This window comes from Montipora foliosa, chromosome 11 (genome assembly GCF_036669935.1).
Source record: "Montipora foliosa isolate CH-2021 chromosome 11, ASM3666993v2, whole genome shotgun sequence".
In the NCBI taxonomy this organism is placed as follows: domain Eukaryota; kingdom Metazoa; phylum Cnidaria; class Anthozoa; order Scleractinia; family Acroporidae; genus Montipora; species Montipora foliosa.
In genome coordinates, this window is record NC_090879.1 from 24462354 (window position 1) to 24477353 (window position 15000).

The window sequence follows — 15000 nt, forward strand, 5'->3', positions numbered from 1 at the left end:
AAGTATTAAGATTCTTGCTTATTTCGATAAAGAGTGCTTGAGTTATTGGTAAGTTGGGATTCAAGATACTGTTTGTGTTCATCTGTGTCTACTTGAGGAGTAAGGCTAGATTTTCATTTTCATTGACTACACTTCTCAGTATAAGTGGTGCTAAAATGAGGAGAGAAGTAAGGGGACGCCTTGACATAATAAACTTGTGTCTCATACTTGCAACTCTGGAAATATCTAATAAAAATCAGCATGTTATGCCAGCCAACCTAGCTGCTGAGCAATTGAAAAAGGATCTTCATTGACTATAGCGCTTCCATAAATTCTCATTCCACAGACATCAGATGATGAGCTTTGAACCCCTCCCCGGTCTACAAGATGAGCTATGAATGGCATAGCAACTTCACCTGTTTCCAGGCAACTATTTTTCACTTCCTCTTCAGCTTCAAATTTTCGAAGTTTGCCATTCTCAAGAGGAGGAAAATGAATGCATAAATTGAAACACTTTGAACCAAACTTAAAAATGAGAGCTTCGACAGCCTCATTGATTGCCTGTTTGAAATTATCGTCAAAATTCCAAGATACTGCCTTGAACTCATATCCACAATAAGGTGCTAAATGCGCAAAAACACAAGCATCACCAAAGGTTTTAGCAAGCCCTAAGTTTCTGTGAGCTGCCACCAAGTCATCAAAGTAATCAAATCCTGGATGTTCCCAGGAATAAAGCTTGGCAGCTTGTCGTAACTGCTCCCACTGTCCGTAATGGAAATTCTCTGCCAGAAGCATGTGACAATGTCCATGGTGTTGTGATGCTCCTGCACGAGCACGACAATTCCAATTCATGATTGGATAGATAGCTTGAGAGTTGTTCTTGTGAGTGATGCCAAACCATTCAGTACACAAGTCCAGCATATCAGCTAACTTTGTCTGTAAAGAAAGCACAATGGACAAAGACATAAATTAACACCCAAAATAAAAGGAGTTTCTGCATCCCATGCTTTTTTTCATTGAAATTTGCCAAGGGTTTTCTGTAGCAATAAAACAGGAAACTTAAATAGTACCTTGTAAAATAAAATGGACGAATTGCCCTTGGGGTTTTAGCCTGCAGGCTCTCGATGAAGTCAAAGTTTAGTGGCAAGGCTGCAAATAGCAAGACTCCCCAGCTAATAAAGCGTGCTTGCAAGAAAACCCCTCCCGGTCCTTCACAAACTTGCTCCAAGCACCAAAGCAAAAACAAATCTCTGAGCAGGCTCTGCACACATCCATGGGTTGATTGACAAAATAATGATCTGAATGCATATAAGATGCTGCACATTTCAAAGCAAGTCTTCATGCTTGTTATTTTTTTATATTAAATAGAAGGTGTTAGAACCACCTTCCCTGTTGACAGATTTGAAGGCAATGGTGGTGAGTCTGGAATTGATGGAACTAAAACCTTTTATGAAGTTGTGTGGGCCAAATGAATGGCTGCATCCATAGAGTATCTCCCCATTTGAGTAAACACCTTTTCCAGTGCCTAAAGAAATTTGACTGATGTTTTGCAACACTTTTAGCACTCTCTTTACTCTCTCTTCCAGCCAATGATTCATGAATTATTTCTTTCTGCAGGTTGTTCATGTCTCCAGATGAAATGATGACAACAAAAGAAAGACTCTGGGGTATTTTTTAAACATCTTTTTAGTTAAAAACGGACAAAATGTAACTATGTGAAATGTACATGTATATTAGACTGCGGATATGAGATGAAGTGAGACTATGATCCTCACAGTTGTGAACACAGTTTTTCAGCCTTCTGTATGCAATTGCTAAAATTGTGTTCATAACTGCAAGGATCATAGCTTGACTTGATTGAGTTAAAAAATAAGTTAAAAGATGTTAGAGTTAATGTTTGTCAGAAAAAGCATTTTTGAACATTGGAACTTGTTAACAGTGACATGTAGTTGGTCTGTGTACCTTATTCCAGTGACTTGGTAGATGTTCCTTGAATACAACCATACTGTGCAAGGCATCGTACTTAGCAACATTAGATGCTGTTAATCCACTATCATTTTCCAGCCTGCCCCACAAATCTGAAAAATGAAAATGTCTTTAATACTAGAGTTAGCATTGTGTACAATTTACTTAAATGCAATGTATTTATATTTACCAATTAAGAAGTCTCCAAACTCCTAACATTGCCAACAGTAGCTGAAAATTATATACACTGTAGGTGCTTTCAAACACAATTGAGTTACAGACCTATATTTATCTATATGGCACTGATTTATGAATCAAGGAACTGTAGCCAGGCAAACAAGAAGTACCTTGATCAACCGTTATGTCATTCCTGTCAACATAAAAATATTTTTGTCGTTTCTGAAATAGTACAATGTAATATTAAACATGATCACTGCATAGAAAGGTTTACTACATAATATAGCCACATTGTATAGGGTGCAAGGTGAAACAAAAGTATCATTAATCATTGACTTCTAACGACCAGACTGTGCTTAGCTCTTTACAGCTAATTGTGAGAACCACATTCTGATTAGACTTAAAAGATTACCTGCAGCAGTGTAGTCAAAGGGACTACAGAAGTCACACCCAGGAACTTTACTTCCATCGGAGACATCCATACTAGAGACAGGATTTTCTTCACCATTGTTGAGTGGTTTAAGAGCCCTTGCAGCATTAAAACAAGTTTGGTTGCAGGTCCAGCGATCAAATACTCTTACTGAAAGACAAACATATGTTGAAAGCCTGTGCTAGAACAATTTCCTTGCATTAAGATCTTTAGAAGGAAAAGAAACCTTATTAGCATCATAAACATGGGTTATTGACCAAGCCTGAGGTCAAGATGGCTGGATATTGGATAAGTTCTTTTTTTGCACGTTTATGGACCGAGATGAAGTCCAGGTCCATAAACACACAATATCCAGTCATCTTGACCGAACAAGTTTGGTTACTAAAGGACTTATTATATGGGAAAAAACACCAAAGAAATGATCTTTGATCTTGCGGGACCAAGCGAGAAATCCCAAGCGGGCAGCATAGCTCAAGCTTGCCCGCTCGGGTTGCCAATCACAGTGCAGGATTTGGTTCATCTTGCCCGCTCACCGAGCTAGTTGTATAATAATCCTTGTTATTGTCATTGTCATTCTGGTCATTGTCATCATCACTATCATCATCTGTACTACTTCATGTATCTTTGTTACTTCTGCTGCTGCTTCAACATTTGTGCACAGACCCACAATTTATTTGATTCGTTTCGCCTCGGATTGTAACAGCAGGAATTCCATGAGTGGGTTGTTTGAGGGTTACAAAAGATATTAAGGATACTTTGGATATTAACTCACTGACTCCTCAAATGCCCTAGAATGCCCCAAGATGATGAGTAAAATCTGTTAAGTCTCACTCCCTTGAGTCACCAGGTCTAGGTACTTTTTGAAGTTTTTTAAGCTTTTGAGGATTGTGAAAGCCTTGAGAGGCATCATTCTTAGAGATGGTAATGAGGAACCATTTGAAGACCAGCTGTGTGTGCAGTTGACCCTTCCTATCAAAAGGGCAGGAGGAATCAATTGCGGGTTTGTAAACATACATGTAGATGCTGGAATAAGTATCTTAATTAATGTTGCAGTTACAGGACTGTTCGGCTGTCACAGCGGGATTGTTACAGATGCCGCCTCCCCCCCCGCCCCCAATCTCGGACAGCGGAATTGTTACAGATGCCGCCTCCCCCCCCGCCCCCAATCTCGGACATGGACCCCTCTAAAAAAGGACTGATAGAAGATCAAGTCAGAGTGTGCCATGTGCAAGAATGGTGGCAAATTTGAATGTTTTCAACAGTTTGATTTTAATCATTAAATTCATGTTTGAATTTAATTGTGATGATGTGCAGATTAGGGAGATTAGGGTAGCTAGTTTCATTAGGTCACTTTAATCCAGGTTTTATTGCCATGACAACTTGGTAACTACCAAGGAGTGGCACACAGTAACCAGAGTTAGGTCCCGTTCACGCAATGGAAAAACATAAATTTGACATACAGCACTTACCGACAGTTTGAAGCTCGGCTCTCTTGATGGATTGTTCGTCATTGGTGTCGTCGGGAAGATGAAACCAGCGTGTCAGTTTCGCTTCAAAGGATTTTGGGACTGCCATCTTACTGGACTTCATTGAAACTCTAAAAATTCGATTAAAAGGGCCCCATAATTTACTATCCGACACATTGTCCACTCCGTCTCTATGAGTAAACAACTCTCCCAGTTCCTGAATGGATCTAACTGTTTTTCGCGACATTTTGTGACACTCTCCTCGACGCCGATTGCCGCCGGCTAAACTAGAGAATGAGCCTGCGATTTACAACCTTTTCGCTGCAGGTTGTGCGTATCCGCATGCGCAGTAATGATAACAAATCAAAATGGCGTCTTCTGAAGAAGTCTTGGTTTGGACCCCAGAACTGGAAGTTAGTTTATTTCATTCCATGAAGGGGCACAAGCCAGTCGGTAAGGCAGGGATTTGAGTTTTGTCTCATTTCCTTCCCTCGAATTTTTGTCAAGTTTTCTTCTTCTTGTTCACAGGTATAAATCGTCACTTTCATATGGCCTGTATTCACGACAAATTTGCTACGTCGACTGGGAAGAGAAATATTTCCTCAAAGCAAATATGGGAGCATTTACAAGAGCTCTACAACCTGCAGGCGTTGGTAAGGGATGAACTTTAAATACCAGACAAATTCTTCTGAATTTTGGGCCACAAAGTGATTTCTCGAATTTACGGCAAATCAAAGCATTCGTCAACGTAAAAATTTTTCACAATTTTATTTTGGCAGTTTCTCTGCTTGAAATGAGGGCTGAAATACACCAGAAATGACAAAAAGTGTTGTTTGTTAAGGCCATTTTTAAGGTTGTCTTTGATCTTCTGGCTGTGAGGAAAATTGGGGCGCTTCCTCGAGGATTTGTGTGCGAACTGATGTTTTGTTTTATGACCGCGTTAGATCTGGGACCTAACTATGGTTTGTAAAGGTGGCAATTGGGATTGGACTTTGGTGAAAAGAAGCTGGGAACAAAAAAAATATTTTAAGTAGCTTTCTCTCTGCTTTTCTTGTGTAATATATAAACATTATACCCTTTTTTTATTATTATGATTTTTTAAGTTTTCAAATGGAATATTTCTGTTTACAGGATGACCTGGAGAACTTGCCATTTCCTAATGACGAAACAGAATTTAATTTACCAGAGGAAATATTTGAAACTAGTGCCAAGCCTCACTCTTCTGCCTCGGAATCATCTGCTGCTGCTGATGAAGGTATTGCAGATTTGTTCATTGTAACATTATTATTGTAACTTTTACTGTAATAGCAAACAGAAGGCTTCTGCTTGTCATCCTCTTATTCCAATGTATTTCCCACTGTAATTCTTTCTGGTACACATTCTTGCCTCAAGTAGCTATAACTAGTAGACAAGAAATGCCAGAAATAAAAATACTTTTATTGAGTTTGAGCCAACAGCAAATTTCATCCTGACATAAATTGTACACTATACATGGTTTTCCAGCAAAACGTTCAATCTCCATGTCCTGAACAAATGACAATAGAATTAATATTATTGTTTTGCATTTAAGTTCTTTTGCCAAGGCCAGATATGCACAAAGTCAAGATGTTTTGGCTATTTATTTTGAGGATTTTTTTTACCCCTAATGGGAAGTGTGATCTTGATTTTAGCTCTTGTCAAACTTCAAGGGTTGGCCAGCAATTCTCCAGCAAGCACTTCCACTCCTGATTCCTCACCAAAGAGAAAAAGAACCCGGCAAGTGAACAGTGCAAGTTCCTCACAGCCATCGTCCCCTCACCCACCTGTGTCAGCCAAGAGAAGACGGTAGCATGTTTGTGTTTGTTCATAATAGTAATAATTATTGTTGACTCTACACTGCCTCCAAAGAGTGGAATGTCAGATACAGCCTTTTGATGGGAGATGGGATGTCACAAAGGCCATTTTGTGCCCCTGAACAATTTTAATTTTAATTTTGGTTTATTTCCATTCCTGTCTGGTTACAATAGCTGTTTAATAGTTACATGTAGTGTGAGTACACAAAGCCAGCTATCAAACAAGCTAAAAGAAAAGTTTTGTTTCTTCCAGCCTGTTGGCTTCCTGTAGTTTAAACCCTGTTAAGTGCTTGACACACTTACAGTTTAATAATGATACAAATATTACTACTGTACATGTACCTACTGGTAATATGCTCAACAAAACTACTCAAATCTGATCGGATACGATAAGTACAATAATAAGCCCAAATTATGGTATGGTCTCGAGTCCCTATGAAGCTGCTATGCCAACCACACAATTATGAGTGGCAGAATCAAAACGAAAATTCGTAGTTTTGCTATTTTTAATGCAAACAATAATAAATTATTGGTCATCTTAAAAAAAAAAACAAGAATGATACAGAGAATAGTATTCAAACCTGGATAAAACTTGGGAAATTTTTGCTTTTCTGGCTCTAAATTACTTGGATGTTTAAAAGTGACGGAACCCCCTAAAATTGCATCGCATGGAGCAGTATGTGTTCCTAGTAGGGCCATACGGCTTATTCCGGCCCTGCTCACGCTAATGTGTACAGCCCTCATACGGGGATTTTCCCAATAGTTTTGCAATAAAAGCATGTGCAGGGCCATACGGGCCATATGATAAAGTTAGTTATTTGTACACTTGGTTTTTGTACAGTAGAGAACTGGTTTGACTAGTTTAGTTGCTGACGTTGCCCCACACGCACAAATCTGTCTCAACGTTCTCTGTTAGTTTACAATTCATTTCTACAAAAAAGGTTGGATAATAAATAGCTTATGACCTCTGTAACACCGGTCAGGTGCTCTCTATCCAATAAGTAACTACACTACCGGTAAGTCTTGTATTTTGACTTGCTTTAACAGGCTTGTCAAAATACAGCACAACTTGTAAAAATACCTAGCAATACTACACACCAAAACATCTAATAAGATATACACTGTATGTGGAACCCCTGGGGAGGTGGATCGTTTATCTAGGTCCTCAATGGACAATGTGTCCCACAGGTCTCTGGGCTCCACAAAGTCATGCCTACAAAATTCAATGTTCAAATGCTACAATTAGTGTTTAAGGTGCAATGCATTCGTAGGAAGGGTGGGAAAAAAAGAGTCCTTCCTACGGTAGGACTTTAATTTTTCAGTTGTCTTTTCACCCATCCCCAAGCACCTACCAGTAGATTTCCTATCCTTCCCACAGGCTTTCCACACTAGATAAAATTTATTTGAAAATCGAATGAGAGTTTTTCATAACTGAATGCATTTCATCAACACAATTATTTGCGTGTGAAATTATTGACTCAGAGATAATTTTCTTGGGTGTATTATTAATTATAAACGAAAAATCGCATGATCTTGTTGTTCGATTTAGAATCAGTGGAGAGTCTTGTTATGTTTTGAGAGTTGTTCATCCAAGCTCATCTGAAGGCTCTTTCACTTTTGAGAAATTTCAAAACATGACCCTTTCCTATTAATTTCAATAAAGTATTTGACATCATGTAATTTGATAAATTGATAGCAGGGTACTCATTAATTATTATTGACGGCAACTATGCCATATTCGAGAACTTAAGCAATGACATCGGTGACAGCAATGACAACATCATCTCAAATTATAAATTTGAGTATTGTAATCACTTCATGGCTATTTCAACCTTTTTAAAAAGACAAGGGCACGGCACTTAAGTTAGGGAAGAAAATGAGAGTAATTTTTTATTATATGTCTTGAAGATGCTGATGACCTTCATAAAACCTCAAAGTTGGCTAATTTTCACTTCAGAATCCTGAAGATTCCTGATTTAGGGTCCATTGTTTATGTTGTATAGTTGTGTTTGTTGTTTTCTGATCCAATTCCAACAATTGTTGTAATGGCCAGTATTTGATACCCTAGGGGGTTCGTGTTGCTTTCCCTAGGGAGATCTTTGCAATTCCATTGCATGTGTTTTCCTCTACGAAAATCTATTAAAAAGAACATCAAAGTGCCAAGATTTCAAGGGATTAACTGAAAGTTGCAAAAAATGGAGAGGGTCTTTAGGCTTAATACGTAATTATTTGCAAGGTTGTGTTCTATTGGGATAAACTGTTTCAACTGCAGCCAGTTTAGATTGAAGTGGTTGAGGTTTCCCAATGGAACACTTAACCAACCGTTTTTCTTTGAAATTATTAATTAATTAAAAAAATTATTATTATCATTATTAATTAAAAAATTATAATGTGCCTTTTCATGCAAATATGATCAAAAGCACATAATTAAATGGGCAACTCCTTGGATTAGTCATTCCCAGACTTCTCTGACAACATGGCTGGAGCCTGTGACTGACTTTAAAAAGCCTGCATGAATGGCAATGGTAAATGCCCATGCTTTTTTTACCATTTGAACCTAGTTTGATACCGGTTGAAAAAGTTGATCATCCAAACCAACCGAAAATGTTTTTTTCCCCCGATAGAACACCAAAACACCCAACTGACCAAGAATGGGTGATCCCAATAAAACACGACCCAATTGCGGAGTAGTAATTAAATTTAGTTTCCTTAAATTTTCTTCATGAGTTGTGACTGTATGGTTTTGTAAAAAAGAAGGAGAAAAGAGAAGGAGAAACATATATAAAGCTGGTTTTCTCAAGTTATGAATGCATAAGCATATTGCTGTACGTAGTACATTTTGTCCTAACCAGACTCTAGCTGGTTGAGCTTTTGAAAACTAAGGGTGTGCTTGATTGACCCTATTCCGGAATAAGAAAGTGTGGGGTGATTATTATTTTAAAATGTTATGATTTAGGTGGCAGTTTAAAGCAACAAGGATAATAAAGGATATTTTTAACCCATTCACTCATCAGGTGGCCCAATATGCCTCCAGTTGATGAGTGAAATGGTCTGACATTAGACAGAGTAAAATCTGTTTAGCCCCACTGACAGGAATCAGTGGGTTAAAATAGCACTTTAGCAGGTGTTCGACAATTTAAAAGTGAATTGCTGTAACAGGAAGGATTTCAAACTTCTATTCCATGTATTCATGTTCCGGAATACAGTCAATCAGCACACCCTAAGATTCAATGGAAACCCTGCTAATTTCATTTGCCCAGTAAGTTATATATCACGTAACTTAAGATGTAAAAATTATATTTTCATTCATGTTATCTTTAAAAATGTGTTTATTAGTTATTGTGGTGATAGCAAATACTCGTACACTGTTAAAAGTGGCACTTGGAGGCATGGAAGCAGAGGCTGACCTCAAAATGTGAGGCTTTAACATAAATGTGTAGTTATGGGAATTTTATTTCAAGTGGTAATGACAGTAAGATTTTTTCCTGAAGTTTTAGGGAAACTTTTGCCTTACCTATCTTAAAAATTGTGACAAAAGCTATTTTTACTCTGTAATTTTATGTCACAATGTGAATGGTGACCGTATTGGTCAAAGTTTCAGTTCCAATATTGTGGCTTTTATGTGGCGTTGCTAATAGTTTTATTATGTGCGAGGAATATTATTGTAGTGTATGATACTTCATGTATAATCACACAACTTTATGAAAGGCAAGGACAATAATCTTTGTCACATGTGCGTTCTTGTCCATAAGATATCTGTGGCTATCAAAAGTGATGGGGTTTTTTTGCAGAAAATCAAAGAAATGTGCATATATATGTAAATAATAAGAGGTTTATTAAAATTATTGCCATTGGCAATGAATACGTAAAAGTTGTGATGGTGATTTTTAGTTTGCATTTGCTAATTTGTTTTGCAGACATTAGTGATGATGATGATGATAATAGATATTTATAATGGGTAACCGCTTCAGTTACACAACTATCAATGTGGGCCCAGTGTTAGAATAATAAATAAATAGATAATAAAAATTTACAAAAAAATAAAGGCTACAAAACAGCAGAATGTTAAAATGCAAAAAAAAAAAAATGAAATAAGCAAAAAACAAAAATGCTGAAAATGTACAAAAGAGTGAGTGAGTAGAAAGTATCTTGACATTGTGATGGCTTGTGCTGGTCTTGGGAAATTTGTTTTAATTGACAACATCTAGGTTCACTCCTTTAAAGGGGCCCGACATGGTTTTCCACTATTAGCAGTGGGTGGTGAAAGACACAAGATTAAAACGCTGTCGATCCAAGTCCCTGGGATTTGCATAGCATATTTTCGATGTTTTGGCCGTGCGAAGAATGGGGCGGGACAAAACATGGGGTGTTCCCCGCACGGAAACGCTTGCCTCGTAGGATACTTGTGCGTTTTTTCTCTCGTGTTTTGCATGAATTTGGTTTGATGCTTTTAATTTTAATTTTCCGGTATTCCTTTTATATACACCTAAAATACACCAACCAGGGGCCCGTTTCTCGAAAGTCCCGAAAACTTTCGGGCCCTGAAAGCCATCTGTGAAATGGCCAATCTTTTAACATGTTTTCAAGGTAACAAAAATAAAAATAGCTGTGAAGTTTGATGAATTAAATTCTCTTCGTTCTTGAGATACAAAGGGAATTGTGGCACCCGAAAATGGCCTATAAAGTTTCGGGACTTTCTAGAAACGGCCCCCTCGGGTCCGTTTCTCAAAAGTCCCGAAACCTTTAAAACATGTTAAAAGATCGGGTTTCCAAAGAAAACTGTTGGCAGTTTCTCAAATGGCTTTTCGGGCCCGAAAAGTTATCGGGACTTTTGAGAAACGGGCCCTAGGACCGGAAGGCAAGAAATTGTAACCGGCAGGACAAAGTATCAAATTAGATCAGGGTGTTAAAAAACAGGTTATGAAGGCGTCAGTGTTTTCCCCGTTTGGGCAACATCTGTGACCGAAACAAAATTTGCTCAAATAGCAATCGCTAATAATGAAACGAGTAAAACGATGATATATATATAAAAAAAAAAACAATACAAAACGAAGGAAAATGAGAGCTGTGTTAAATGTTGTGGCATGAGGGCCTTGATTGCCGCGGTTTTGAATGCAGGAATGGTGCAAAAATGATTGCATAATGCATTAGCTGGGACTTAACAACAAGATCACTGATAGGGTGGACTCTTCGTATGATCCCGGTCGACTGGGCTTGCTCGGTTTGCCGGGATAAAATCGGCTTCAGTTCGTATGGGGAACCAACCTCGTTCCCAGGGTCTCTCTCTCTGCCTCCATTGTCGACAATGGAGGCAGACAGAGAGAGAGAGAAAGAGAGAGAGAGAGAGAGAGAGAGAGAGAGAGACACCCTGGGAACGAGGTTGATGGGGAACAGGGATGGCGCGTCAGACAACTCGCTTCCCACCAATGTGGCCCGAGTTCGAATCCCAGACTCGGCGTCATAATTATATGGGTTGAGTTTGCTGGTTCCTCTGTTTGGGGTGCAGGGATGGCGCAGTAGTGAGAGCACTCGCCTCCCACTAATGTGGCCCGGATTCGATTCCCAGACTCGTCGTCATATGTGGGTTGAGTTTGTACGTTCTCCTCTCTGTTCCGAGAGCTTTTTCTCCAGGTACTCCGGTTTTCCCTCTCCTAGAATTGATTTGCGTTAATTTGTTGTTTACAGTGTCCCCAATTAGTGCTCCAGCGCAAGAAGACTTGACACTTACATTTTTACTTTAATTGACCACTCCCCATAAGGGCATTTCAGGGCCAATGAAACACAATTAACGAAACGACTGAACGTAACAACAACTGTTAAGAATCCCAACTGGAATGGCCGGAGGCAAACCAGTTGGCTATTTGCAAGTGCAGCTGAGAAGTTGAACCAGGGACTACCAGAAAAAAATTCAACGAGTGGTCAGAACGTGTCTTGAACCCGGGATCCCCGGATCTCAAGGCAACCGCCCTAACCATCGGGTAGTCTCCTACGCAGCCGTTCTTTGTGTGGTCACGCAACGCTCTTCCTTGTTTGTGTGGGGAGGAGCGTTGCGTGACCACACAAAGAACGGCTGTGGAGGAGACTAACCACCGAGCCGCACTTAAATAAAGTTCTTTTCCTTTTCCGAAAGTTTTTTCTTTGGGTACTGCGGTTTGCCCATCTCCTCAAAACCAACGTTTTATTTGATTCCAGATAAAGTGATCTGATTTCCATGTTCAGTGTCCCAAATTACTGCCCCACTGCTAGCAGAATTTTCTGCTCGGTTATGGACTCGAAAAGTGTTGACTCCACTAGTTAGGCATGAAGTCTAACGAACAATCCTGGCAAAATTTAATTGCTTTTATTGGTTGTAGCAACCTGAAAGTCTTTTTTAGAAATTATTTCGAATTAATTAATCTATTTATTTATTTATAGAGAGAAGAGAAGTAAAAATTACACTCTGTCCGTTCTACTCGAAAATGTATTGTGTCAAGACGAGAAGGAAAGCGTTTCTCTCCAACAAAATTATGGAAGAAATTGTGCTTTTATTCTTATATATTTTAAAATAAATTTTCATAATTAAAACGATCCTAGAATTGAATATACCTCTCAGTGTTTTCTTTCTCTGCGTACAGTCCATTTTGAGAATTTATAAGGCTTATTTACGTCTCTTACGTCACAAGTATTTCAAGAGTTCAATGAACGTTTTCGTTCTGGGATCTTTTAGTCATAAATTAATTAAATGTTCAACTGGCCTTTTTTGTCAAATTGGAATCGTTTCTTTCTTCATTCTGGACTCTTTGTCCTGTTTTCAGGCTTTGAAGTGGCAAATCAAAGAAAGGAAGAAAATGAATCGTTAATTCTTCTTTGGTTTTGCAACCTTGTGAAGCAGAGTAGGTGATTGTGTGAACTCCTTTGCCGGCTTGAGGTCTTCAAGGATGGAAGACTGGGAAGTAGTTTCGACTATGTTCTTTTGGACTTGACCTTGAACTTGACCTGGGCTTTCTGCTTCACCAGCTACCTTACGATTTCCCACCAGACTTTTCACCAATGTAGCGATCGCTTTGGGAGGCAGAGAAGCAGCTTCTTTTACAACGGAGGGTTCCAGCTTTCCAGCCGAGGCATTATCACTTGATGGCTGGGGCTGTTGCTGCGTTTTGCTGGCCGGGTCACTGCTCGTGGGCCCATTTTGCTCAATTTTCGGGGGGACTTCTTGAGGAGTGTCCGCAGCTGGCTTGGCACTACCCGGTGACTGACTTTTATCATTCCCTTCGGTGCTATCATTGGGTTTCCCTCCCCCTGAGTTTTCGTAATTACCCTCTTCGTTAGGCTTTTGCATGAGAGCTTCTCCTGTCGCTACCTTCTCGTCATCATTAAACATGCTATCCGCCTGGTTTCCTTTGGACGGTCCCTGTCCCGCGGGATTTCTCATCCCTCCTTCACTTGCAATGTTCTGTGGACCCATTCGTTGAGGTTGGTTGTACATTGGGGGCATGTCTGTATTCTCTCCATTCATGTTGCTCATTTCCACTGCATGGAAATTGTTAAAGTCGGAATCGTGAATGGCGTACTCGGGCCACGAATTTGCATCGTAGAGGTAAGCGTTCGGGTCGTAACCAGCTTGTGCATTCGGTGCCTTCGGGTGGTCATCGGAAAACTCCTCTGGAGCTTGTGCACCGTTACTGATCTTGGCCTTAATGATGGCGTTAGTTGCCTTTGGCATTCCGTGAGGTAACGCTGCCATATTGGATATTTTTAACGCCGAGTCATCATCAATACCATTGTCCGCAAGAAGAGCTTAAACGGAATGACATCAATCGTTATTCTTATCAATGCGCGCGGCCAAAGGACAAAATTGCCCTCTATAAAACGCGCCCTTTTGTGGGCCAAATGGGAAATGCGTCAGCTGAAAATGCATTTGCCGCCCTGATTCTGATTGGCAGCAGAGAGGCCAAACAACTTCGCTCGGCCAATCAGATACTGAGGATACCATTTCAATGCCAGAATTAGCGCGAATTTTTGTGGAGGAGTTTGTACTTGATCACTTTGTAGTTCTGTGGTAATCTCGTACCCAGATCTTCCACGGTCATATGGAAGTCACATTTCCAGTGACAGAGTGCGATCTGGGTACGAGATTAGTTCTGTGGTGAACGTTTGACGTTTGGAGATTTTTTTCTAAAATGGATGAAGTCCCAAATTTTGTGTACTGATAATAATGATAATCACATCTCTTTTGTCGGGCATATAGTTTATCTGTGGCCCGGGTAGCATCATTTGCGCCCGAGTTGAGCGAGGGTGCAAATGCTGTTACGAACGTCATGTGATTGTCCTATTACAGAGGTTGATACCGATTACCAATGATATTAGCCCATTTCCGAGTTGCTGCATGCCTCAGTATCAAAGCGAGTCCTGGTGCACAACCATTCAAATGGAAATGAGTTGCGTATTCTTATGCAAATCAAATTAATTTAATTTCCATTTCAATAGTTGAGCACCAAGACTCACTTCGAAACCGAGACTAACAGCAACTCGGAAATGGCCTTTTATTCGCCAGCTAACCGCCGACCGATGGCTCAGTTGGTTTTGTGCATTGGACTACTGTGTGGGAGGTCGCGCGATCAAAACCTCCGGCCGAACCAACACTCAAATAACTAAGGAGAATGAGCTGCCTTTGTAATTACATCCGCAAATGTTTAGACTCTCTAGTCTTCGCGGATAATGACAATAAACCGTCGGCCGCGTCTCTGAGAACCCATCAATGCTCATTACCCTGTGGGACGTAAAAGATTTCGTACACTATTCGTTAAGAGTAGTAGGCATTTGGTTCTCAGTGTCCTCTGTGGTATGGCCACAGGGCCGTAAGTTAGAAATCTATCTCCCTCCCTAAATAAAATTATCGTATCGTATAATTTCTGCCTGTATGTTGTTGTTGTTGTTGTTATTATTATTACTATTACTATATTGATTATGATTAGATTCCCATTTATGTGCATTATCAGAATCTAATAGGGAGTTTTAAGCCTGGTTTCCTATACGATCTGCAACGGTCTGCGACCATCGGAAGCTGTCTGCGTTGGTCTTATAGCAGACGATCGTTAACACAGGACGCAAATGTTTCCATTTAAATCTGAAGCGATCGTAGACATGCGTACCACTGATCCTCTGCGAATCG

At 39.7% G+C, this 15000-nt stretch overlaps 3 protein-coding genes across 4 annotated transcripts in view; 1 reads left to right on the forward strand and 2 right to left on the reverse strand.

The window, feature by feature from the left end:
• The window catches only part of LOC137975034 (uncharacterized), a 5702-nt gene extending 1389 nt beyond the window's left edge, over positions 1-4313 (reverse strand). The window contains exons 1-4 of the mRNA XM_068822066.1: positions 4021-4313; positions 2534-2701; positions 1942-2057; positions 1-915 (exon numbers count right to left, since the gene is read on the reverse strand). The exon at positions 1-915 is cut by the window's left edge and continues 1389 nt beyond it. Coding sequence (XP_068678167.1) covers positions 244-915; positions 1942-2057; positions 2534-2701; positions 4021-4264 — 1200 coding nt within the window. The 5' untranslated portion in view covers positions 4265-4313 and the 3' untranslated portion in view covers positions 1-243. The remainder of the gene's footprint in view (positions 916-1941; positions 2058-2533; positions 2702-4020) is intronic.
• A 64-nt stretch (positions 4314-4377) lies between these two features.
• Positions 4378-9720, forward strand: LOC137975627 (MRG/MORF4L-binding protein-like). Of its 2 annotated transcripts, none has more exons than XM_068822759.1 (4): positions 4378-4470; positions 4546-4670; positions 5149-5272; positions 5706-9720. In XM_068822759.1, the coding sequence occupies exons 1-4, from the start codon at positions 4386-4388 to the stop codon at positions 5843-5845; spliced, it is 474 nt and encodes a 157-aa protein (XP_068678860.1). In that variant the 5' UTR covers positions 4378-4385; the 3' UTR covers positions 5846-9720. The 2 variants fall into 2 exon arrangements, with proteins under 2 accessions (XP_068678860.1, XP_068678859.1); XM_068822758.1 differs by having other exon boundaries at positions 4381-4470; positions 5688-9720.
• Positions 9721-12144: 2424 nt separating this feature from the next.
• The window catches only part of LOC137975241 (uncharacterized), a 9578-nt gene continuing 6722 nt past the window's right edge, over positions 12145-15000 (reverse strand). The window contains exon 7 of the mRNA XM_068822328.1: positions 12145-13625. Within this exon, the coding sequence (XP_068678429.1) occupies positions 12685-13625 (941 nt within the window). The 3' untranslated portion in view covers positions 12145-12684. The remainder of the gene's footprint in view (positions 13626-15000) is intronic.